Source organism: Rhizoctonia solani, chromosome 1 (assembly GCF_016906535.1).
Source record: "Rhizoctonia solani chromosome 1, complete sequence".
Classification (NCBI taxonomy): Eukaryota; Fungi; Basidiomycota; class Agaricomycetes; order Cantharellales; family Ceratobasidiaceae; genus Rhizoctonia; species Rhizoctonia solani.
The window spans coordinates 783,516-808,440 of NC_057370.1; the positions used below are offsets into that span (position 1 = coordinate 783,516).

A 24,925-nucleotide genomic window follows, 5' to 3' on the forward strand; every position below is an offset into this window, starting at 1 on the left:
AGATTCGCACCATCTACTTTAAATTTGTCACACAAAGCAGCTGGGAACTTGAGCGGCCCGAGGTGACTCACTGGCCTATTTTAAACTCAGATACGGCGGTATCATGCCCCCCTAGAAAAAAGAATAAATATCGTATTATCAAGGTCCGAAGAACTCCGCCTCTATTCCAGGGTCAGTACATGTCTGGTAACCATTCGGCTATTCATCTCTGCAACGTAGCATCATCAAACAGGTCAAATGACCTATGTGCGTGGATTCTCGCTTTGTGCCTGGGACTTTCGAGTCGGATGTGTTAATTCCTACTCATCTCATCATCACACGTACGCTGCCAAGATCTTAAGATTTCTTTGGTACCAGCAATGTACGGTGTCCAGGTACTAATGTGCTAATGATTTGCTTAATGGTCTATATGCACTCAGAAAAAACACGGTTGACATAGTTTAGTTTCCCCACCGTTCGGCTTAAATGATATAGGGAGAGTGCGGCGAGCATTTCTTAGTCGAAACACCAGGCCGAGGCTGAAAATATACCGGTAGCCAGGCTCAATTGATTCATTTCAAATACCAATGGTAAAATGAAATAACAGCATATAGCGCGGGCATAATTTCAACGAAGAAGCCCACAGCCACACCCACGCTTTCGACAACTGAGAGAGTAAGATAGCTTGTGCGCTGGCACAACATGCTCAGACTACTCCCGAGGTTGCCTTTTTGTTAGTGAAATGGTAGTTGGATGCACACGTTCGCCTTATTGACCATCTTCCGTTCGTGTCCACGCTCAGTGGAGTTTCGCTTAGGAACCTTGTGCCCAATATTGGTTCAAATTGTGTCTCCTGTAGTGCACTGAGTCCAAGCTTATTGATTCAAAGGCAGTCACATTGGCCGATGGTTTTGAATAAAAGAGCCAGCGAGCATTGCTGGAAAGTACCCAGATCTCATTGTCTGAGCACTCTCTTTTGGTACACTTGTTCTTTACTCTCCTACGTATTCTACGATTACCATGGTCAAGATCGCCGTCGCCGCCACTTCTTTGTCCTAACTGGCCTTGCCAGTGCCTCTCCAGCCTCTAAAGACCGAGTCGAACCTTGAAAAACGTTTCAACCTACTCAGTGGACAATGGGACAGCGAAAATATTGTACGTTTGTGCCCTTAGAATGCCGAGTCGAACCTTGAAAACGTTTCAACCTACTTAGGGACAATGGGATAGCGAAAATATTGTACGTTTGCGGACCATTTGTGTCTTCTAACGCTTATACAGGGAAATGGCCAATATATGTTATAACAACCTCTGGGGAAAAGCAAGCCGGGACCTCGGGGTCTCAGAGCACTCAGGCACTCTCTATAGTGGGACCACCATCGGCTGGAGGACACAATACTCGTGGAGCGGCAATCCTAATGATGTGAAGAGCTGTAGGAGATCTTTCTATTCTAATTACTTTCACGCTTAGCTCATTTACGTTAGATGCAAACGCCGCCTTACTGAAGGGACTTGGCAAGCGACTCTCTGCCATCAAGACGATCCCACCACTTGGATGGACTTACTCTGCAGCTGCCAGCGACCTTGTTGCAAATGTATCCTATGATCTTTGGCTTAGCAACGTTCCCAATGGAACTGGTCACAGTACTACCAGTACATGAGATCATGATCTGGCTGAGCAATCAATCATTTTCACATACTCATACGATAATGTATAATGATCGGTGGCCAAAGCTGGAAGGTCTTCAAGGGTAGGGTAGAGACTTGGGATGTCTACTCTTTTGTCGCTTCGAATGAATTGACAAACTACAACGCCGACTTGAAGCCTTTCTTTAGTGAGCGATAGTTTTGCATACACGCGTTAGTTATTAATGTACTAACCGTTTATTCACAAAGCCTACTTGAGCTCATCGCATGGTGTGAGCCTCAACCAATACCTCGTCGCTCTACAGGCTGGTACTGAACCCTTCCAGAGTAAGTGCAAATTATTTCTGGAGAGTAACTAGAATATGAACGTTATTTGAGCAGAGACCGGTACTTTGACTACCACTGCATACACCGCTGCGATCAACTAGTACTATAGTTGGCGAAATGACTCCTTTAATCATTCGAGGCATTTAACGAAACGTTGTCTACTATTTTATAAGGCTTTTATTAAATACAAATACATGCTGGGACTACAGATTGATTGAAAGGTCTAGGGAAGTCTGTGCCAAGAAGCATTGAGTATGGGCGGACTTTTAGCAGTTGGCGCCAGCATAGGCGTCATACGGTATCATAAACTAGCCACAGCTTAGCTCAGAAGGCCTGGCGCTTACTGGATTTGACACCAACGTCGCCAGCGCTTCAGTCGCGCAATGCGCGTGATTGCTCATGAAATAGGCAAAGTCACGGCCCCTGTGGACCATGTATATGATCTCAAGCAGTCGCGCTCGCGTATATAGAATACTTTTTCCGATTCTTTATCTCCAACATATTTGAATTTCTTGAAGCCTCTTGTATACCTCTTACACTGGTCTGCCCCAAGCAAAACTTTGTCACTGAATATAATTATGCATCGATCACAAGATGACGGCCAGAGGGATGATACCACCCCGGCGTGGCAGCGTTTCTCGAACATGGGATTATCGGCTGCTTCTGTAGCCACTTCATTTGGATTTACTGCCGTAACGAGAGGAACACAACTAGGGGTGCGTTTTTATACTCACGTTTCGAGCCCGTAATCGATTTGCCTCCAAAGAGCACCCAAAGTCTTACGAAGCGTATCTCAGGATCTCTGCTTACTCTCATCATTTCTTTTTGTAGTTTGGAATTGCTCGAGGCATCACGTCCGCTGTGGCCTATAATTCCACTGCGTTAGCCGAAAACGTCATACTTGGCGAACAAATCGGTGTGGCAAAAACTGTGGGGAGGGCTATCAACTCTGCATTTGGTATCGCCGAATCTGTTGCTCTTGCTCCAATCCACCTAGGTCACAACATAGCGAGTACATCACTCGTAGCAGCATCCTCCTCCCTGGAATTGCTCGTGTGGATGTTTGGAACTCAAGAAGTTGGATTTTCACTTGCAGAATTCCGCACGCTCATCCAGAGAGAATGGTCCGATCCCCCTGGAGCAGAAACTCTTCCTCCAGAGAGATACGGAGCCGCGAGCATAGCTCGAGCACTGGTAGCATGGGCTGCACTCCAAGATGCGACTAGTAGTTGGGGGATACAAAGATGCCTAAGGAATTCGCGAGAAATTTCAATGGCTGAATGGAGAGGAGAAATACAGCTTGAGCCATCTTCAGACACCGATTACGAACCGTTGGGGGAGGATTTTGAGATTGTCATCACGTCGGATGAGGAGCTCCCAAATGATGGAGGGACACTCGTAGAGGCCCAAATCTCACGTTTCAGGCCACCTGGCGCCTATGTGTGGGGGGAACCAGAAGAACTTTCTCCTAGTCCTTCGAGTGAATCTACCGCGTCTTCAAGATCTGTCACCCTATTGAATGAAACGACTCTACCTCCTGCTCCACAAGGTGTGGTTGATTGGGCTCACCTCCGCCCTATACTTCGCCGTATGTCCCACCTAGTTGTTGGTGGATATGGCGGCGCTTCGTTCTTATTCTTTGGTTTAACATTCCCATCAACCGGAGAATCAGACGACCCGACTAAAGTGCAGGATGCTACATCTTCGGAGAATGGCCAGAGTATATCTAGAATTGTTCAGGAGGCTGAATCCGAGGCACGCGTGCCACCGCCCCGACCGGCTGAACCAAGCCGAACATGGTGGGGTCTCATAACTGGGCGGCATGATCAAGAAATATTCGAGCGTTTTGCTGAGCATGGTGCAGAGAAAGTGGAAGGGAAAGCCAATACAGCGACGTTGGGCGATGCAAGCCGTTTGCCTAGGTTTTGGGTTTTGACGGACCATGGGAGGAGGCAAATAGTGCTCGTATTGAGGGGTAAGCTTGTTTTGCGTAGCTCATGAGTGGCTTCTGACTCTCGTAAAGGAACTTACTCGCTAAACGAGCTAGCTATCGTAAGACAACCCAACCTCTCCAAGTTGGCTTTTTGATGAATATTTCAGGACCTGACTTGCGAACCGGTCCCATTCATACCTGTGCGAGAAACGCCCGCGTTCAAGTCCAAGGACGATTCCCAGAATCATGACACAGAGCAAGGAAATGAAACGCACTTTGTGCATGGGGGGATGCTAAAGACAGCTGAGCTTATGGGTCTACCTGGGAGGCCTGTCCACGCGGCAATCGCAAAGGCACTTGGGAAGAATCGTGGTTATGGTACGTATGATGAATGACATTAAACTAGTTCCTAATTCTGGTGGCCCGTCATAGATCTCGTATTAACCGGACATTCCCTTGGAGCCGGAGTGGCCTCCTTACTTTCTCTGGTGCGTGCTAATCTCGTCATAAAATAGAATGCTACCTCTGAAACTCGATTAGATGTGGGCCGACCCTTCAACCGGACTTACAGTTCGTCGAAGTGGACTTCCGTCTCACAGACGTGTAACAGCGTATTGCTTTGGTCCACCGTGTATCATGTCACCTGAGCTATCGAAATTGGCCAAGTCTATGGTCACTTCTTTCGTTTATTCTCACGACATCGTCTCGACACTGTCACTTGGGTCTGTCAGAGATATGCAACGTGCGGCTGCGTGGTTGTGTGTTGGATCTGGCGATGAGAGTTGTGGGAGTGTATTGAGCAAAGCTACCAGGCGGAAATTTGGGCGACAAGGCGAAGAGGAAGAAGCGCAAGCCACTGAGAAATGGGTGAGCATCTTCATAGACAGCTATCATTATTCGGTCATCATTTGGTACTAATCTTGCATCAGCTGTTGGCATTCCGAAAAACCCTGGAGGCAAACATGAATATGGCTGATCTATTTCCACCTGGACGAGTTCTTTGGGCGCTTAACGACTGCGATGTTAGCCAACAAACGACTGGGAACTCCAACCCTGTCCAACCTGGCGTTTTACGACTCTTTGAAGTTGATGAAGTGGAAACGGCCTTTTCTCAGATCGTGTTTTCCCGGGATATGCTCTCGTAGGTGCCTGGATGATCAAGTTAGCTCACAAAACTCACTGATAATCTAGTTCTCATTTGCCGCACAACTACAATCGAGTTATTCAAGAGCTTCTTTAATCTTCAAGTCAAGATGTTGTCAGATCTGCCACAACATGTTGAACAGGCGCAACAGTATTCCTAGATAGCATGTATTGGCGTTAAAAATACAATGAGATTACCGTACAAAAATCCAAGGAGCAACAATTACGTGCTCTCCAGTTGGTCTCGAGGTCGGTAGGTGATACCACGACTGTGCAAGTCATCTATCACATCCTCAGGCACACGTCCTGATACACGAACCGCGTACATCCCTTTTACATATTTGTCTTGGGAATAATACGTTAGGCATATTAAGTATATGTCAAATTTACTTACGGACTCGCTGCCATCTCCCAACCCAGCTGTCCTCTGGGTTCATGAGTGCAATGACACCATCGAAAGTAGCACTTGTTCTATGTTGAACGTTTTCTGAGCTCCCCTTGAGCTACGAAGCACCATCGTTGAGAACGAAAAACACGAACGGAAGAGTGGCCTTGGACTTACCTGCAAAATCTCATCGCAATTCGGACACCGACCCTTTTAAAGTCCTGTGCGGTCTGAATAATCGAACAGAGCAAACAGGCTCGCAAGTTTCGCGCCTTGGCGCCGCTGGGGATTGTGGACATGGTCGTGTCTTGAAAGGTGGCGGCTGGCACGTGATCGACGGCCTGTCATGAATTTGATCTCAAATTTAGTGGGATCCAAAACGAACCATGACCCGCAAAGTCGGCCGCGGTGCACTCCTCACATCAAATCTCCCTCAGCTTCAGAACTTAATAAAGAGAGATCCTGTATCATACAGGGATGAATTTCTGCAGCAATGGGGCCACTACGACTCGATTAGAAGGATATTTGCTTTGAAACCGGACGATAATGCGCAAGCAGAGAGGTTTAGGGAGCTTGTGACATTCATATCTCATGTAGGTTCAATATTAACCGATAATCATGGCTTATCTTATACTATATGCAGGTCGCACAATGCTTTCCAAAAGAGACCGCCGATTTCCCTTCGCATTTGTCCGAGCTATTATTACAGAATTATTCGACCCTCACTCCCGATACACGTAAAACTCTGGTATCAAACCTAGTAATGTTAAGGAATAAGGATGTTATCTCATCCGTCGAGTGAGCTTAAAACATTAGTATTGCATTGTACTATCTAACGGACTCTTACCAGACTCCTTAAATCACTCTTTCCGCTTCTCCCTAAAACCACATCCTCATCTCTCCGAAGCTTCATTCGCAAAACTATCTTGACTGACATCCGAACTGCTAATCAAAAGACCAAGAATCACAAACTTAATCGAGCCGTACAGGCAATGCTTTTTGGTATGGTCGAGCGTGGCATGGATGGAGAAGTGCAAGGTGATAAGGGTAAACTCAGAAGCAAGCCTGTGGGAGAGCGGGAGACTGGTGAGGAAGCCATGTGGGCTATTATGGTCGCGAAGGAACTCTGGAAGAAGGGTGTCTGGTGAGCCTAAACGACCTTTACAAGCATACTTGAATTGAGGTCTGGCGTAGGAACGACGCCAAGACTGTATCGATTGTTGAGTTGGGATGTTTCCATCCTGTAACCAAAGTACAGAGCGCATCATTACACTTCTTTTTGGGAAGCGACGAAGAGGCTCAAGATAGCGACGAAGAAGAAGATGAGGTAGGAGTTTAGCTATTTTATATGGTTTAGCATCTAAATGTTTTAGTAGGGGCCAGATATGAAGGCACTCCAACATAAGCGGACGATCAACAAAAAGACTCGAAGTGGTGAAAAGAAGATCGCAAAAAGTGCTAAACAGGCAAAGAAAGTGAGCGTCAATTCGTTCCTAAATTGGGTAGTGCTAATTATACTGCTAGAAACAAAGAGCTAAAGCTAGCGATGAGTCCAAAGCAAATTTTACTGCACTTCAGCTCTTGAACGACCCCCAAACATTTGGCGAAAAACTCTACGACTTATTGAATAAATATGGCATGTCCGGCGCATTTTCTGATATACCATATACTGACTCTGAGAAGACAAACGATTCTCCCTGGACCACAAAATTCTGATGATGCAGCTCCTTAGTCGAGTCATGGGCGCGCATAAACTCTGCGTGCTTTCATTCTACTCGTTCATTGTCAAGTACGTTTCATGGTTCTTCTACAAACTTTCATCTCATGACGATCACAGGTACCTCACATACCACCAATTACGAGTAACATCCATCCTAGTTGCCCTTGCTCAATCCACACACGACCTCACACCTCCCGATGTCCTAGAACCCGTCATTCGAAAGATCGCTCATGAATTTGTCCATCCGGGTGTTGGGCCCGAAGTCATTGCCGCCGGACTCAACTCGATTCGTGAAGTCGCACGACGACAACCGTGGTGTGTTCCACAGGACCTGCTCGGCGACTTGATCGAGTACAGAAAGAGCCGAGACAAGGGTGTGACCAGCGCAGCCAGGAGTCTATTACAATTGTATAGGGAGGTCAACCCAGGAATGTTGAAGCGCCGGGAGAGAGGGAAGAGCGCCAGCATGGGGATGAAGACTGGGTCTGGACCATTACCGTTTGGGTATGCACCAGGCGCTGCGAGGGGAATCGAGGGTCTCGAGGCAAGTTGCCTTTTTTTTTGGGGGGGGGGGTAGTCGCATACATTCAACTAACGAAGTAGTTAGTTACTCGAGGAGCATTTGGAAAACAAAAACACTGGGGACTCGGATGCTGGTTCCGATGCTGGCTCTGAAGATGGTGACGGTTGGGACGGTTGGGATGTTGAATCCGACTCGGACGAGTCTTCATCGGCATCCGAGGGCTGGATCGATGTGGAGTCTGATAGCGAGGAGTTGGATGTTAGCGACAGTGACGACGAAGAGGACAAGAAGAAAAAGAAGAAAGGCAAACAGGAGGAGTCAGAGGACGAGAATGATGAGGAACTCGGACCGGACTCCGAGCAAAAGTCCGAAGAGACGCGGGTGTCCACTCTGGCAACGACTAAAGTCAGTTATTTTCGAATTAGACGGAGGTGGAAGTTGGTAGTACTGACTACTAAAACTGAATTAGATCCTCACTCCTGCGGATTTTGCACTTTTAAACGAACTTCGCATCAAAGCAGCAACCAAAGAGGCCGAATCCGGTGGAGGGTCCGCAGCCAAGCGAAAATTGGCGGTACTGGAGGCCCAGAAAAAGGCCAACGCTCAAAACCCTGGTGACGTGTTTTTGTCCGAGGGTGACATTGAAGGACCCCGCAAGAAAGCCAAGGCAGACTACGAAGAACGTATGGCATCTATTCAAAAGGGACGTGAGGGACGTGAGAAGTTTGGTTCAGCCAAGGGCAAGAAGAAGAAGGACGTACCAAGCAGCTCGACAAATCGTGAAAAGGCCAGGAACAAGCCGTTGATGATGATCCTCGCAAGTGGAGCAGTGAGGAGCAAGAAGAAAGCTAGTTTGAGAGATAAGCAGAAGAAGCTTCGTGCGCATATAGACCGGGCGAAGAAAGCCAAGTAAAGACCTTGTGAATCTCGCCTCAGATTTTGTATACCTATTCCAATTTAAGACTTATGTGTGTCTGCTTCTGCCAAGATGCGGCGGGTATCTGATTAACTCAGCTCGGCAAGCCGAATGCCGCCGGTTGGGTGATGATCACGTCAGATTCACGTGCGCCGAAATTATTATCGCAGGGACGGGCTTGGTCGGATTTACCACGACCAGATTATCGGTCAACGCTCTGGGCGATACATATAAAGTCTCTGGGCGCCGTGCATACCTACCCCACTTCCCCGCCCTCTTACCCATTTGAAAATTTCAGTTCACCATGATTGCCTCTCGCTCTGTCGCTGCTGCTGCTCGTGTGCACAAGCCTATGATCCACTTTTTGGGCAAGCGCAATATGCCCACTGGTATGTCGCATGACTTGCCTAATGTAGACAATCACAAGCTAATATCGTCTCTCAGAACCTCACGTCCCTGCTCCGCACCCTGCAGCACCTCCTGAGAGCCGCACGACCTTTGAAGAGTTCAGGCGCAAGTTCAGGGCATACCAATCTCCTGCTCCTCGCAAGAGCCACAATGAAGACGTACAAGTATACAACGACATATGGGACGCCCCTAGCCGCTTCTGGAGAAACCAGCTTGTCATTTCCGAGCGTGAGATGAATGCAGTCATGGTATGCCAGTATTCTCGGGATGACTCATGACTGATGCTTATTCATGCAACTTACAGAGCGGCGGTGCGGCATACTGAAAACACATGCCATCGTATTGTGCTGTAGTTGTATTCATATTCGCGTCTCGTCACCCAAAATGTACAGTATACCATCTTGAGAGTCTCGCTCTTTTCTTCTTCGTTGTACAAATTTTATAAATTTGGTCAATGATATGATGTACATTATCTCAATTTACGCGCTCGGCGCTTAACACCTAGTCGCGCTCAGCATAAGCGAGCAAGTGTCGCTCGAGTTCCTCCTCGGGCATTGTTCTCCAACGGCCATCCTCGCCGCCTCCAGTAGACACAATCCCAATCTCAAGTTCGCCAGGCTTGAAGTCCGTCGATAACACAGTTGAGATTGCTTCGATTGCCATCTGAGCGGGAGACAGTTATGAGAAACGCCCTGTCAACTCGTGCGGGGGGAGCTGTCCCACGTACCTCAATGACCTGGTCTCGCTCCAATTTCTTCCCCGCAACACTAGCGTCATCCGATGCACCGTCAAGCTTTTTCCACCGCTTCTCCAGGAAGTTCATGGATTCTTGTTGTTTCTGGCCAGCGGCTGTCGCGTGGAATCCAACAAAGTAACCGGCGGGATCCAGCTTGAATATTTGTGGACCAGTCTCAGGATCAATACCAATTAGAATCATAGCTAACGAACGGATATAAATTACTCTAGGCCTTCAAATTTAGATTTGATGCATTGACTCACCGATACCCAGAGGTCGCATAGCAGCTCGCTGAGTATAAACCTGGTTAATATTGGCCATTCGACGAGCCAGTGCGTCTGGGGTGATCTCATAACCATATTTATAACGGAACTCGGCGGCTTCTGCTCGAGCACGGGCTACCTGTGCCCTGGCATCGGCTAGGTATTCATATATCAGACTTTGAAGCATTATTTTTGTAGGCAAGAGCTCACCTATGAGTCCGACCATGACACAACCAATCGTTGGGGTGAGACTGAACAAATGGGTAATAGTCGACGCATCAACAAGTTTGTCCTAGACCAACCCAATGCACTCAAAACTTGCATAAGTGAGACTTAAATTCCGTACTCACAGGGACTTTCTTCTGTGTGATCACTACACAAGTGTCCTTGCCCCGGATAGAAATGGCGGTCTGCCCAGACCCAGAAATGGCCTTGAATGCATACTCTAATCACGGTCAAACCGATTACTATATGCTCCCATTCACAATCCCAGCATCGATTTCATCTTACCGACTTGGTAGAGACGACCCTCAGGAGAGAATACAGTGAGATATCGGTCGTAAGATGTGCGACTCATGGTTGTGCTATAGACGCGCCCAGGGAGGAAGGTGACGCGTCTCCCTCGAGTGTGATCGGGGTCCCTGAGTGATCAACACGTGACTAGGGAAGTTGTAAATTACTTGTACAATTGTTTTGTGGCTCTTTCCCCGCTATAACTCATGAGATGAAGGAGATTGTCGCTTCGGTAAATCCAAAGAAAATGTAGGTGAAGTGATCAGTGATATCAAACCTCTAAACATATGTATCTATAGCAAGCATATCCAATTTGGTCTTCTCTCGGCTCAGGATGTCGTCAAAATATCCGAGTTTGAGGTAACGCACCGGGACTTGTATACGGCAGAGGATCGACTACCTGTAAAGAATGGGCCATTAGACAGACGCTTGGTAAGCCAGAGGCCACTGAGACTTTTGCTTGGCACACCTTACCTGTATCATGTATTCATTTGACAGGGTACAGTCGATAAACAAGCGTCCTGCGAAACTTGTGGCCACCAAACTGCACTCTGCGTCGGCCATTATGCGTACATTAAATTAGTCCTTCCTGTCTTTCACATTGGCTACTTCAAACACATTATCGGGATCCTTCAAGAAATTTGCAAGGTCTGTCTAGTATCCTATGCACCCATTCACTACTGACTCGAGGAGTCCGGGCCAGTCATGTGCGCGCGTACTCCTTGACGAATCTGACCGACGTATCTTTCTCAAACGTTTCCGCCGCCCAAACCTCGAAAACCTCTCCAGAATGTCCCTGATCAAACAAGTCAATGGTGCATGTCGAAAGGTGATTTACTGTCCCTATTGTGGTTCTACAAACGGCACCGTCAAAAAAGCGGGACTACTTCGGATCGTACATGAAAAATTCCGGGCCAAAAAGACTGGCGAGGAGAAAGAGGCTTGGAAGCGGACCTTTTCGACCGCCATTGAGCACCAGAAAGAAGTTTCGACGTTTTTGGGCAAGGCGCATGATGATTTGAACCCGCTCAAGGTGTTGGATTTATTTAAAAGGATTTCGGCAGAGGTAAGTTTGCTTGTGGCTTGGTAGCAGAGTCGAGTATTAAGTTGGACCCGTTAGGATTGTGAATTGCTTGGGTTGAATCCTGTCCACGGGAGGCCGGAGCAATATCTTTGGCAGTACATTTCTGTTCCGCCTGTTTGCATTCGTCCATCGGTTCAGCAGGATGGTGCTAGGTGCGTCTCATTGTCAAACTTCCCCCTTTCAATACTGAAAACCACGGTAGTAACGAAGACGATATTACGGTCAAGCTCTCTGAAATTGTTTATACAAATGCCATTATCAAGCAAGGCCTCAGCAAAGGCGTACCGACCAGCGGCCTAATGGTAAGCGGCTTACTCGTGACTCCAAGTTTGTTGTCTAAAAAGGTGAATAGGAACAATGGGATTTCCTACAAGTTTCTATTGCAATGTACATCAATAGCGAAACTCCTGGTATTCCTCCTCAGATGGTAATAATCAATACTCGTTATCGTAGCTACTTACTTTGGCTTACCGATCGAGAACAGGGCATGAAGCCGATGCGAGGTTTCTGTCAACGTCTCAAGGGTAAACAAGGTCGATTCCGTGGCAATCTATCCGGAAAACGTGTCGACTTTTCGGGACGTACTGTCATTTCCCCGGATCCCAACTTGGCTATTGACGAGGTGAAGTCAATTCTTCATGCGACTTTTTCATACCTTGAACAGGCCTTGCATAGGTGGCTGTTCCGGTCCGAGTAGCTAAAATTTTGACCTACCCCTGCCGCGTTACTGCACATAATCTAACGCAAATGAAACAAGCCGTTATCAACGGAGCGGATGTTCATCCCGGAGCCAACTATATTCAGACAGGTGACACTGGCTTCCGCAAGTACTTGAAGGTCCTCAAACCCAAGCTCAGGGCTAAGCTTGCGGAGGAACTCAAAATTGGGGATCTGGTGGATAGACATATTGTAGATGGAGAGTAAGTATAATCTAGATTCTTAAAGACAGGAGGCTAATTATTTGAGTAGCATTGTTTTGTTTAATCGTCAGCCCTCGCTGCACAAGGTGAGCTTTCCCATACTGTGTATTATCGTCAGACCTAATTCCCTGTCCTTTGCCCGAACTTAGTTATCGATTATGTGCCACCGAGCGAAGATCCGCCCTTGGAGAACATTTCGTCTTAATGAATGTGCATGTGGTCCTTATGGTGCGGATTTCGATGGGGACGAAATGAATATGCGTACGCTCGTCTCTTGGCTATCCCAAATTACTTACTAATCTCGAGTTTTATCATTAGATGTACCCCAAACTGAAGAAGCCCGTACGGAGGCATTTATTCTCATGAATGTACGACAGAACATTGTGACACCTCGTAACGGAGAACCCATTATTTCTGCCATCCAAGACTTCATCACCGCTTCCTTCCTACTCTCAAGCAAAGAACGCTTTTTTGATCGACGCCAGTTTACTCAAATTTGTTCGTATCTCGGCGATGCGGAGCTCCAAATTGATATCCCTCCTCCAACGATTATCAAGCCTGCTCGACTATGGACCGGAAAGCAAATATTCAACGTTCTTATGAAACCCAGCAAAGCGTCAAACGTTCGGGTCAACGTTGAAGCTCGTTGCAGCACGATGCACAAACCGAACCCAAAAAATTTCCCTTCATATATGAAACCTGCACCCGATCTATCGCCAAATGACGGGTGGTTGGTTATTGTGAATAGCGAGATCATGTGTGGTGTCATGGACAAAGCTACGGTTGGGGCAGGGAAGAAGAAGTCCATTTTTGGTGTGATTATTCGAGATTATGGGGCAAATGAGGCTGCAATTACAATGGGTCGGTTGGCAAAGCTGTGTGCGAGGTGGTTATGTGAGTAGAAGCAGAGATACGGCGAATAACTATTGACATCTATTGCTAGCCAATATCGGGTTCTCACTGGGTATCAACGATGTTATTCCTGGCCCTCGCCTGCGCTCCGAGAAGGATCGCATGGTCGAGGAAGCGTACGCGGAATGCCAAGAACTCATTGAAAAGGCACTTGTGTTCACCTCTGCGCTGCGAAAGGTAGAAACTGACGTACAAGCTAGGCAAAATTGGGTAAACTAGAAAATAAGCCTGGTTGCGACCAAGAACAAACGCTCGAGGCAATGATATCTGGTGTCCTATCGAAAGTTCGGGGTGATGTAGGTGATATTTGCATGAAAGAACTTAGTCGGCACAACGCGCCCATTATCATGGCTACATGCGGTTCCAAAGGTGTGTTGACATAGGACTCAGAGCTCCAATAGGCCATTTAATAATTTGGTGACTAGGTTCTACCATTAATGTCTCTCAGATGGTTTCTTGTGTCGGACAACAGATTATCAGCGGTAAACGTGTCCCTGATGGGTTCCAAGACCGATCTCTTCCACACTTCCCCAAGAAATCTAAAGAGCCGCCGGCAAAGGGGTTTGTGCGCAATAGCTTCTACACGGGCTTATTGCCAACGGAATTCTTGTTTCATGCTATCTCTGGTCGAGAAGGCCTGGTCGATACAGCCGTCAAAACTGCAGAAACTGGGTACATGGCCCGTCGTTTGATGAAGGTATATAATCATGCAAAAACTAAGCACTTGCGCACTTACAATGCCCAACAGGCCCTGGAAGATCTTACCACACAATATGATTTATCAGTGCGCAACTCTGTCGGAGGTGTAGTTCAATTTACGTTTGGTGACGATGGACTAGACCCGGCGTGTTTGGAAGGAGATGCACAGCCAGTAGATTACACCCGTGCCTGGAGCCATTCATTAGTAAGCCTCGAACAACAGAAACGGTGTGATTCTGAATCATAAATTTACTAGGCAACAGGATCCCGGGAGGGCAGATCTCTCTATCCCTACGAAGTTACCGAACTCATCAAGGCTGAACTTTCATCCCCTCGATTCCAGAACGAGTGCACGCCTGCATACATCCAATCGATCGAAAGCTTTCTTCGCACAAGCGTCGTGGACAAGATGGCTGCTTGTCGAGATCAGCATGGCATGTTTGATGCCATCGAACGATCTGAAGAATGGGACGACGACACGGACTTGTCTCTAGGGGCAGCAGGTTCGTTCTATCTATCGCAGCATACACGCGCGCGCTTATATTGACTTCTTTTGTTAGAATACGAAAAGACGATAGTTGACAACATGACTAAGGTAACCGAGTCGCAGCTTCGTAGATTCCTTGATATATGCTGGACGAAGTATGCAAAAGCAAGGATCGAACCGGGTAAGCAAACTTGTGGGATGGTTTGTATCTTAGCACTAAAGCAGCGTAGGTTCCACTGTCGGAGCTGTTGGTGCCCAATCTATCGGTGAGCCAGGGACGCAAATGACGCTCAAAACATTCCATTTTGCTGGCGTTGCATCAATGAATGTCACTCTTGGTGTCCCGCGTATCAAAGAAATTATCAATGCGAGTAAGGCAATCAGCACGCCCATTATCACATGCCGCCTCGTTGCAAGTGATAGCGAAACAAGCGCACGTATTGTCAAAGGTCGATTGGAGAAGACATACCTTGGAGACGTGAGCTTTTTTTCTACTTTGGCAATAAGCCTTCTGATTCATCCTTTATATAGATTGCCTCGGTACTGGAGGAAGCTTGGGGAGCATCGTATACCTACGTTGGTATTCATATCGATATGGAAGCTATTCAAAAACTCCAGGTTTGTAGCTTTACCCCAAATGTCATGTCATCAGACTGATCGCCCCAAAGTTGGATATCACACTGGATGACGTGAAATGGGCAATCCTCAACAATAAGAAGCTGAAAGTCAAAGAACATGTGATTTATTTCTTCTCTGCCTATCTGAGCTAGAACACTGACCATATAGGAAGAATGTGACCATACCTCCACGTAAAAATCGGCTGAGGATCTACGTAGATGGAGAAAACAAATATTACCGACTACGGCAACTAAAACGAATACTTCCTAGTGTTGTTGTAAAGGTAGGTGCTTAAAATTGGCTATGTTATTTCCATTAACGCATTAGCAGGGTATCCCCACAATCCAAAGAGCGATAATCAACGTACTGGATAAAGATAGCGACGACTGCAAACGTGGAGATAAAGAATTGCTCGTGGAAGGCTATGGCCTGAAGGAAGTCATGAACACAGATGGTACGTCGCCAATATATCCGTGTCATCAAGCGACTAATGATTTGCCAACCATCAGGAATTATTGGAGAAAAAACTACATCGAATCACATTATGGAAGTGGAACAGGTACTCGGAATCGAGGCTGCCCGTAAGACTATTATCGGAGAGATCCAATATACAATGCAAAGTCACGGAATGAATGTTGATCCTCGACACATCATGCTTCTCGGAGACGTGATGACCTATAAGGTATTCTTTGTAGAACAAAACTATCTTGTCAAACCCACTTAAATATTTCCAGGGCCAAGTTCTCGGCATTACCAGGTTTGGCGTTGCCAAAATGAAGGATAGTGTCCTGATGTTGGCATCTTTCGAAAAGACCACGGACCACTTGTTTGACGCTGCGGGTTACGCAAAGAACGATAATATTTCAGGCGTTTCCGAGAGTATTATTATGGGTAATACAGCCGAACACTGCGGTACCTCTATGTAAGATCTTATTCAACATTCTACTTCAAGTGGGTAATTGATCTACGCTTCCATAGGCCTGCACTTGTCGTTCCTAACCCCGACTTACCTAAACCCAAAGAATTATTATTCGAGGGATCACTATAATTATTCACTGCTATTAGTTCACCTTTTCAGATTGTATACCTCTTGAAACTATATGATAGCAATCGCCTGCAGGATAACCCCTCAGTGCGCAACCACCATCAGAACCAGAATACTCCGTCGGTTTACAATACCCCGTCACAGGAAGTCGGGGGTGAAATAAATGGTCAATAATTGCGTAATAATTACATGTTTCTTGCGGTGCATATCATTATAATATTGCACGAGTGTTTGGCTGCATATATATCAATATATATACTCCTTGATAAAGAGAACTTGCCTACTCAATCAACGACACCCAACGTGCGATGACTTTGTCAGGGTGAAGCTATGGGAATCGAAGCACGCTGATTGAACAAGCCTAAGTATACAATGGAGCTCAATCGAAACGATCACAACTTGAATCAATCTCTGAATCGTTCCCAACACGTTCATTACATTTACTAAACACAGAAGTCGTACCCGCAAGTCCTTTCCATTCAGAGCCGATCTCCACAGGATTCCGTTACGGTAAACACCGAACAATATTCTCGGGCGGAATGCTGGTTCAGCGCTTCATAGAAACGATAGTGGGCAGAGGTAATGAAAGAGAGAAAAGAGATGTGGAGGAAGCAATCTTGCTGTCCCATCTATTCCAAGATAAACAACTAATGGTAGAGATATAGCATATGTAGTAAGGATACTGCTATAGTTCAACGAAAGGTGAAAGTCCTTAATCAATGAGAGGAAGACTGTAACTTGGCGATCGTCTCGTCAAAGATCCCGATCAGGGTCCTAATTAGACCCCATTTCTCCTCGCAGCTAACTTTAGTTGTCGTAAACAAGGGCTCCAATTGCGGTTTTATGACATCTTCATAGGGTGTAGCATCTTCTTGTCCATACAAGTTTCGATGAAGGAATTGAGCGAAACGGCGTATGACTGCCCATGCATACATCCATTCCATGTCCGCCGGATCGAGTACTGTCGCCATTTGCGAGCGGCATGTTTTCATGTCGACGATAAATAATTGCTTGAAGCTGTGTTTCGGCGAGCACAGCTCTTCACGTAGTAAATTTGCGTTGTACTGATTGTACTCCCGTGCACGCACAGCAACTAACCATACTAGCACCCACAGGAAAGACTCAAGGTCATGCATGAACGTGTGTCGGGCTGGCTCTCTCGACAGAAGCTGGGAAGACATAAACGCAACTGTGCCCTGAGATATTCCAGAGCTCAGATAACACCCCACTCACATCAACCATCCACTCACCGTCCTTTCTGCATTGGTTCGCACATCGGTCTCCGGCCTGTCTTCAGCGACCGAGAACTCCATATCATACAAGCGACCAATTGACTTCCCGCTTGGGTATCGCCCTTCGACATATTCTTTCAGCGTACTTGCTCTGACAACACCATCAGTCACTCTCTCAGACAGCACTCCAGACACTTACTCTTTGATCTCACTCTCATCCTCCAGAGTAACTTCGTCGAAGTCATACGAGACAAACGCATCACTCGGAATCCCGTCGACGATATCGCTCCCGTCGTGATCCACGCTGGCAGGCATACCGCCTTCCCACCAGTCTTTAGAGCCAGGAGCTTGGCATAGTATGTTCCCCTCGCTGATATCACGATGGACCTGGTCGGACATGGCCATCGATGCATATCCTACTCCACGTTCTATCTTGAGCACGGCGCCGATCGAGCAGAGCGCTGGACTCACCAACAAGTGCATCACGCAGCACTACCATCAGATGCCGAAACCGCTTGATCCTCCACAGCCGGGCTCCCTCGTCCATCAGTATCAAGCTATGCACTCGATCCTCGGGCACTTCCAGTAGCTTCAGCTGCGCCTTCTTGTACGACTTCTGGCCCTTGATGCTGCGCGCGTTCTTAGAGTCCATAGAAGTGCTAGCTTCCAGCATCTGTTGTTTGTGTTTCTCAGACATGTTCATGAACAAATACTGGTAACGGGATGGGGCCAGCAAGCTTCGATCCTTGATCTTCGTGTCGTTCAAGTACTCGTTCCAGTGGCACCTGCATATCCCCGGTCTTCCTTCCAGCTTCCGTAGCGTGTCTCCCTCGTCAGGTCTAGACTCATGCCGCCATATCGACTTCAGCACAGCACGGTGTTTCGGGTTACCCACTCTGCATAGCAGCATGACCACCGTAGCCCTGCCCACCAAGCACATCCGGTGACACATCAGTTCCATCACTATCCAGCGCCAGTTACCCGTCTTGACCCGCAGCTGTCTCTTCCGACCGTCGTCCTCGGCCGCAAGTGGAGGCCAGTAGTAGAAACGTGTATCGTACCCGAACTGACCGTCGTCGAGCCCGAACACACTCGCAACACCCCGTATGAACTGCTCGGGATCAACTTTGACATCGATAGGCGTCGAGTGAATGATCCCGCTCCGGCCCACGCGCACAAACGTCGCCTTGGTTCCGCATAGAGCGAGTGAGTATATGAACCGTCGGTATACCTGATGGGTGAACATGGCTCTGGAGTAGCGAGCGATCTGCATAAGCGCTTCTCCGAGCTGGTCTGGCTTGGCCTTGCACTCCGCAAAGAACTCCAGGGTGCCCCAGTGATAGCGCCCATCAGTGTTCGTGTGTCCTTGTACAATATCCGGAGAGGTGTCTGTGTCGTCGTCATGGTCATAAAGAACGCGTGTTTCCCGCAGTGCGACTATTGGCTGAGGTCCAGTACGAAATCGGCTGCCCCTGAAGGCAGCACGCATGATGACATCCAGCAAGTCGGCCCAAGCCTGATGCATCAAGTGGTTTTCCGCAGATTCGAAGTTGGTGCAATCGATCGACCAGTGCCCGTCGCGTCGCAGCACTGGTGACTCAGCCAATCGCTCCATCGTCGCCGTCAGATGGGCCTGGTCAATGGGAAGGTCCTCGCATAATGATGGGTACTGGAACACTGCGCCGTTGATCTCTTCGCGGAGGATTTCTTGCATCTCTTCGGCCTTTCTTCCAGGCCTGCTAACTGAGGCCGCAGCATCTATTGTATCGACTGCAGTCTGCGAAGCAAGTGTAGCCTGCATAGGCCGGCTTTGACATGAGTTTTGAAGCTGGACGGGTATATGACCTGGGTGACAAGAGCTCTGGCGAAAAGGTGTGTCCTTAACAGGTGGTCTTGAAGAAGGTGGTGTTACGTTGTCGGTTTTGGAAGTCTGTATTTTTCTACGTTTAGGAGGTCGAGGGTCTTGTGGCGCATCGCCTGGGAGTTGGGGCAGAAGAACAGTAGACATAATACGATACTGTGGTGAGACGGTGGAAGAAGAAAGCAAACCTTCGATGTTGAGCAGCTCCCTGATCACGTGTAAAAGGGTTGTATTATGGCATACATTTTGCTCGGGCATGGCCTTCGAAGTGGCGCTTCCCGACACCCACCACTACCATGCGCTCGCCGGGCTCCCTTGCGGCCCTGGGCGTGGTGCCAAAGATGAGCTGTACCCTTTTCGCTGGTATAATCGCTTGCTCATTAGTAATGACAACCCGTAAAACACCCGACTGTTGTGATTCGAAAGGATGGATAACAAGTCAAATGTATGTTGGTAAAGCCGTATGTAGTAACTCGTGCGTACTCTTTGGCATAATGGGCCCTATCTTTGTCCATGATAAGGTGCCCGACAAAAGCAATTTTGAGCAAAAAACTATAACAGGGCTGTGCAAAATTTATGTCTTATTATAGATAAACATCAAGTTTGAGATATGACACTGGCAATGTACGTAGCTACACACACAATACTAGACAGGCTGGTCGTGTATGCTAAGTGTTGTGACCCCGTTGTAGCTAGTTGTTCCATACAGTGTGATACTTAGTTAATGTACGCCAAAGGGACCAACTCAGTACAGCTAAAAATCCAAGTTGAATGAGTTATTTCTTTAAAACCCAAGGATAAGTCATTGATTGGGCTTGAGCATTCCGGATCTCATTGCATGTATTCTATAGGTCTTATGTCTATAATGCGATAGCAGGAGTTTTTTTTTTTTTTTTAAAAAAAAAAAAAGGAAGATGGCTACAATGTAGAGACTATCAGTCGAGCTGAATTTATGAGTGGAGTGTAGAACTGAAGCTTGATAGTCAAATTTCATATGATTAGTCACGAAATTGACATGGTTTTGGCAGTCATGTTTGATATCCACGTCACTGTGCACTGTTTACTGCAACCGCGGTCACCCACCCCAATGCCCGAGTAAGGGCCGCAGGTGTGGCAAGGCGCGGGTGGCCATTGCCAATTAACCCGGCCAACCGTTCCGCCGTCACGGTCCTAACCGCGGGCTTACCCGGTTGACGCGCCATCCACTTCGAAGGCCGTGCCCAAGCAAAATGTATGCCATAATACAACTGCAACCCTTTTACACGTGATCAGGGAGCTGCTCAACATCGAAGGTTTGCTTTCTTCTTCCACCGTCTCACCACAGTATCGTATTATGTCTACTGTTCTTCTGCCCCAACTCCCAGGCGATGCGCCACAAGACCCTCGACCTCCTAAACGTAGAAAAATACAGACTTCCAAAACCGACAACGTAACACCACCTTCTTCAAGACCACCTGTTAAGGACACACCTTTTCGCCAGAGCTCTTGTCACCCAGGTCATATACCCGTCCAGCTTCAAAACTCATGTCAAAGCCGGCCTATGCAGGCTACACTTGCTTCGCAGACTGCAGTCGATACAATAGATGCTGCGGCCTCAGTTAGCAGGCCTGGAAGAAAGGCCGAAGAGATGCAAGAAATCCTCCGCGAAGAGATCAACGGCGCAGTGTTCCAGTACCCATCATTATGCGAGGACCTTCCCATTGACCAGGCCCATCTGACGGCGACGATGGAGCGATTGGCTGAGTCACCAGTGCTGCGACGCGACGGGCACTGGTCGATCGATTGCACCAACTTCGAATCTGCGGAAAACCACTTGATGCATCAGGCTTGGGCCGACTTGCTGGATGTCATCATGCGTGCTGCCTTCAGGGGCAGCCGATTTCGTACTGGACCTCAGCCAATAGTCGCACTGCGGGAAACACGCGTTCTTTATGACCATGACGACGACACAGACACCTCTCCGGATATTGTACAAGGACACACGAACACTGATGGGCGCTATCACTGGGGCACCCTGGAGTTCTTTGCGGAGTGCAAGGCCAAGCCAGACCAGCTCGGAGAAGCGCTTATGCAGATCGCTCGCTACTCCAGAGCCATGTTCACCCATCAGGTATACCGACGGTTCATATACTCACTCGCTCTATGCGGAACCAAGGCGACGTTTGTGCGCGTGGGCCGGAGCGGGATCATTCACTCGACGCCTATCGATGTCAAAGTTGATCCCGAGCAGTTCATACGGGGTGTTGCGAGTGTGTTCGGGCTCGACGACGGTCAGTTCGGGTACGATACACGTTTCTACTACTGGCCTCCACTTGCGGCCGAGGACGACGGTCGGAAGAGACAGCTGCGGGTCAAGACGGGTAACTGGCGCTGGATAGTGATGGAACTGATGTGTCACCGGATGTGCTTGGTGGGCAGGGCTACGGTGGTCATGCTGCTATGCAGAGTGGGTAACCCGAAACACCGTGCTGTGCTGAAGTCGATATGGCGGCATGAGTCTAGACCTGACGAGGGAGACACGCTACGGAAGCTGGAAGGAAGACCGGGGATATGCAGATGCCACTGGAACGAGTACTTGAACGACACGAAGATCAAGGATCGAAGCTTGCTGGCCCCATCCCGTTACCAGTATTTGTTCATGAACATGTCTGAGAAACACAAACAACAGATGCTGGAAGCTAGCACTTCTATGAACTCTAAGAACGCGCGCAGCATCAAGGGCCAGAAGTCGTACAAGAAGGCGCAGCTGAAGCTACTGGAAGTACCCGAGGATCGAGTGCATAGCTTGATACTGATGGACGAGGGAGCCCGGCTGTGGAGGATCAAGCGGTTTCGGCATCTGATGGTAGTGCTGCGTGATGCACTTGTTGGTGAGTCCAGCGCTCTGCTCGATCAGGGTCGTGCTCAAGATAGAACGTGGAGTAGGATATGCATCGATGGCCATGTCCGACCAGGTCCATCGTGATATCAGCGAGGGGAACATACTATGCCAAGCTCCTGGCTCTAAAGACTGGTGGGAAGGCGGTATGCCTGCCAGCGTAGATCACGACGGGAGCGATATCGTCGACGGGATTCCGAGTGATGCGTTTGTCTCGTATGACTTCGACGAAGTTACTCTGGAGGATGAGAGTGAGATCAAAGAGTAAGTGTCTGGAGTGCTGGCTGAGAGAGTGGCTGATGGTGTTGTCAGAGCAAGTACGCTGAAAGAATATGTCGAAGGGCGATACCCAAGCGGGAAGTCAATTGGTCGTTTGTATGATATGGAGTTCTCGGTCGCTGAAGACAGGCCGGAGACCGATGTGCGAGCCAATGCAGAAAGGACGGTGAGTAGATGATTGATGTGAGTGGAGCGTTAGCTGAGCTCTGGAATATCTCAGGGCACAATCGCGTTCATGTCCTCCCAGCTTCTGTCGGAAGAGCCAGCCCGGCACACGTTCATGCATGACCTTGAGTCTTTCCTGTGGGTGCTGGTATGGCTGGTCGCCGTGCATGCGCGGGAGTATAATCAGCACAATGCAAATTTGCTGCGCGAAAAACTATGCTCGCCGGACGACAGCTTCAAGTCATTTTTTATCGCCAACTCAGACAGAGCTCGTGCGCAAATGGCAAGGGTAATCGATTCGGCGGACACGGATTGGGCGTATGCACGGAAAGTTATACTCCGTTTCGCTCGATTCCTCCATCAAAACTTATATAGACAAGGAGATATTGCATCTGATGACGATTCGTCGGAACCGGAATCGGAGCCCTTGTCTGGGACAACAAAACTAAGCTGCGAGGAGAAATGGGGTCTAATTAGGACCCTGATCGGGATTTTGACGTGGCAATCGTCAAGTTACAGTCTTCCTCTCATTGATTAAGGACTTTCACCTTTCGTTGAACTATAGCAGTATCCTTACTACATATGCTATATCTCTACCATTAGTTGTTTATCTTGGAATAGATGGGACGGCACAATTGCTTCCTCCACATCTCTTTTATCTCTTTCCTTACCTCTGCCCACTATCGTTTCTATGAAGCGCTTAACCAGCATTCCGCCCGGGAATATCGTTCGACCTTTACCGTACTGGAATCCTGTGGAGATCGGCTCTGAATGGAAAGGACTTGCGGGTACGACTTCTGTGTTTAGTAAATGTAATGAACGTGTTGGGAGCGATTCAGAGATTGTCTCAAGTTGTAACTGTTTCGATCAAGCTCCATTGTATACTCAGGCTTGTTCAATCAGCGTGCGTCGACTCTCATAGCTTCACCCTGGCAAACTTATCCTCTGCCCGCTGGTCCTTGTCGGCCACGAGACCCAGACCGGTGAGGGTTGGGGAACCCCCGCGGCTGCGAAGCAGCGAGGGTGGACCAGGGACTCGCTCTTTTATTTATTTTAATACACGTCCATATAAACGTGACTCGCTGCATGCTCCGGCTAAGTCGCTATTTTGCGACTCCGCTGGCTTCGTCGTAAAATGTCCAACTCATTGTGCGTTGGGTGTCGTTGGGACTTTCGTGTGTGTTTGTATGCTCGACCGGCGCTCATTCGGCTGCCTCAACGCTCTGTTTCGAGGTTGCTTCCCCATTAGTGAGAATGTCTGCACGAGAGTGGGTCTCGGCTATGAACAACGGCCAGCTCAACGTCCTCCAGGTGGGTGGGATCCGATGTGTGAAGGCCATGTAGGCCGAGGGGGGTAGCTTGACCTTCTCGGTGCCGGCGAAGGCTATTCCTTGGACGGCGCGTCAGCCGGGTAAGCCCGCAGTGGGGCCCGCAGTTAGGACCGTGACGGCGGAACGGTTGGCCGGGTTAATTGGCAATGGCCACCCGCGCCTTGCCACACCTGCGGCCCTTTACTTGGGCATTGGGATGGGTGACTGCAGTTGCACAGTGACGTGGATATCAAACCTGAGTGCCAAAACCATGTCAATTTTGTAACTGATCATATGAAATCTGACTATATGTGCCGGTATCGAGCTTCAGTTCTACACTCCACTCGTAAATTCAGCTCAACCAATAGCCTCTACATTGTAGCCATCTTCCGCTTTTTTTTTAAAAAAAAAAACTCTACTATCGTATTATAGACTTAAGACCTATAGAGTACATGCAATGAGATCCGGAATGCTCAAGCCCAATCAATGACTTATCCTTGGGTTTTAAAGAAATAACTCATTCAACTTGGATTTTTAGCTGTACTGAGTTGGTCCCTTTGGCGTACATTAACTAAGTATCACACTGTATGGAACAACTAGCCACAGTGAGGTTACAACACTAAGCATACACAACCAGTTTGTCTCGTATTGTGAATGTGTAGCTACGTACATTGCCAGTGCTATACTGTAAGCTTGACGTTTACCTATAAAACCAAATTTGGCACAGCCCTGTTATATTTTTTGCTCAAAATTGCTCTCGTTGGGTACCTTAGGCCAGAGTGATTTTAAAATTGTACTTGGCCCAGTTAGCACAATGTCAAAAGTGTAGAATGTGTAATTATACTCAAGGGTATTTCTGTCAGGTGTGGCACAGTATGCCAATTTTTGAAATGGAGTTTACTGGCTGGGGAAGAGAAAGTGAGCAGTGGGGTTTTGAGTTTGACT

General features: G+C 48.0%; 7 protein-coding genes across 7 annotated transcripts; 5 read left to right on the forward strand and 2 right to left on the reverse strand.

Moving 5' to 3' along the window:
* Nucleotides 1-1,693: 1,693 nt before the first annotated feature.
* Nucleotides 1,694-5,123, forward strand: RhiXN_03729 (Lipase (class 3); the record flags this gene model as incomplete). The annotated part of the gene is made up of 10 exons (XM_043323546.1): nucleotides 1,694-1,811; nucleotides 1,873-1,950; nucleotides 2,545-2,666; nucleotides 2,782-3,925; nucleotides 3,974-4,002; nucleotides 4,051-4,261; nucleotides 4,316-4,371; nucleotides 4,424-4,750; nucleotides 4,813-5,024; nucleotides 5,075-5,123. 10 exons carry the CDS (start codon nucleotides 1,694-1,696, stop codon nucleotides 5,121-5,123), a joined length of 2,346 nt encoding a protein of 781 aa, XP_043175965.1.
* Nucleotides 5,124-5,797: 674 nt separating this feature from the next.
* On the forward strand, nucleotides 5,798-8,567 carry RhiXN_03730 (uncharacterized protein; the record flags this gene model as incomplete). The annotated part of the gene is made up of 11 exons (XM_043323547.1): nucleotides 5,798-6,004; nucleotides 6,055-6,209; nucleotides 6,262-6,555; nucleotides 6,606-6,738; nucleotides 6,788-6,886; nucleotides 6,936-7,051; nucleotides 7,144-7,200; nucleotides 7,249-7,446; nucleotides 7,560-7,635; nucleotides 7,739-8,059; nucleotides 8,124-8,567. The coding sequence occupies 11 exons, from the start codon at nucleotides 5,798-5,800 to the stop codon at nucleotides 8,565-8,567; spliced, it is 2,100 nt and encodes a 699-aa protein (XP_043175966.1).
* Nucleotides 8,568-8,874: 307 nt separating this feature from the next.
* On the forward strand, nucleotides 8,875-9,303 carry RhiXN_03731 (uncharacterized protein; the record flags this gene model as incomplete). Its single annotated transcript, XM_043323548.1, has 3 exons — nucleotides 8,875-8,959; nucleotides 9,015-9,226; nucleotides 9,283-9,303. 3 exons carry the CDS (start codon nucleotides 8,875-8,877, stop codon nucleotides 9,301-9,303), a joined length of 318 nt encoding a protein of 105 aa, XP_043175967.1.
* A 176-nt stretch (nucleotides 9,304-9,479) lies between these two features.
* RhiXN_03732 (20S proteasome subunit) lies at nucleotides 9,480-10,554 on the reverse strand (the record flags this gene model as incomplete). The annotated part of the gene is made up of 6 exons (XM_043323549.1): nucleotides 9,480-9,641; nucleotides 9,706-9,917; nucleotides 9,978-10,133; nucleotides 10,188-10,269; nucleotides 10,328-10,422; nucleotides 10,488-10,554. The coding sequence occupies 6 exons, from the start codon at nucleotides 10,552-10,554 to the stop codon at nucleotides 9,480-9,482; spliced, it is 774 nt and encodes a 257-aa protein (XP_043175968.1).
* A 147-nt stretch (nucleotides 10,555-10,701) lies between these two features.
* RhiXN_03733 (DNA-directed RNA polymerase III subunit C1) lies at nucleotides 10,702-16,258 on the forward strand (the record flags this gene model as incomplete). The annotated part of the gene is made up of 26 exons (XM_043323550.1): nucleotides 10,702-10,739; nucleotides 10,790-10,922; nucleotides 10,989-11,138; nucleotides 11,194-11,556; nucleotides 11,611-11,726; nucleotides 11,777-11,876; nucleotides 11,927-12,001; nucleotides 12,059-12,196; nucleotides 12,250-12,494; nucleotides 12,544-12,580; nucleotides 12,644-12,755; nucleotides 12,813-13,388; nucleotides 13,438-13,616; nucleotides 13,664-13,775; nucleotides 13,832-14,103; nucleotides 14,155-14,310; nucleotides 14,362-14,608; nucleotides 14,666-14,773; nucleotides 14,823-15,070; nucleotides 15,124-15,210; nucleotides 15,261-15,329; nucleotides 15,383-15,493; nucleotides 15,541-15,664; nucleotides 15,720-15,892; nucleotides 15,945-16,132; nucleotides 16,189-16,258. The coding sequence occupies 26 exons, from the start codon at nucleotides 10,702-10,704 to the stop codon at nucleotides 16,256-16,258; spliced, it is 4,227 nt and encodes a 1,408-aa protein (XP_043175969.1).
* A 713-nt stretch (nucleotides 16,259-16,971) lies between these two features.
* Nucleotides 16,972-19,606, reverse strand: RhiXN_03734 (uncharacterized protein; the record flags this gene model as incomplete). Its single annotated transcript, XM_043323551.1, has 4 exons — nucleotides 16,972-17,451; nucleotides 17,506-17,638; nucleotides 17,687-17,903; nucleotides 17,959-19,606. 4 exons carry the CDS (start codon nucleotides 19,604-19,606, stop codon nucleotides 16,972-16,974), a joined length of 2,478 nt encoding a protein of 825 aa, XP_043175970.1.
* Nucleotides 19,607-20,681: 1,075 nt separating this feature from the next.
* RhiXN_03735 (uncharacterized protein) lies at nucleotides 20,682-23,208 on the forward strand (the record flags this gene model as incomplete). Its single annotated transcript, XM_043323552.1, has 4 exons — nucleotides 20,682-22,218; nucleotides 22,274-22,490; nucleotides 22,539-22,671; nucleotides 22,726-23,208. 4 exons carry the CDS (start codon nucleotides 20,682-20,684, stop codon nucleotides 23,206-23,208), a joined length of 2,370 nt encoding a protein of 789 aa, XP_043175971.1.
* Between the last annotated feature and the right edge of the window lie 1,717 nt (nucleotides 23,209-24,925).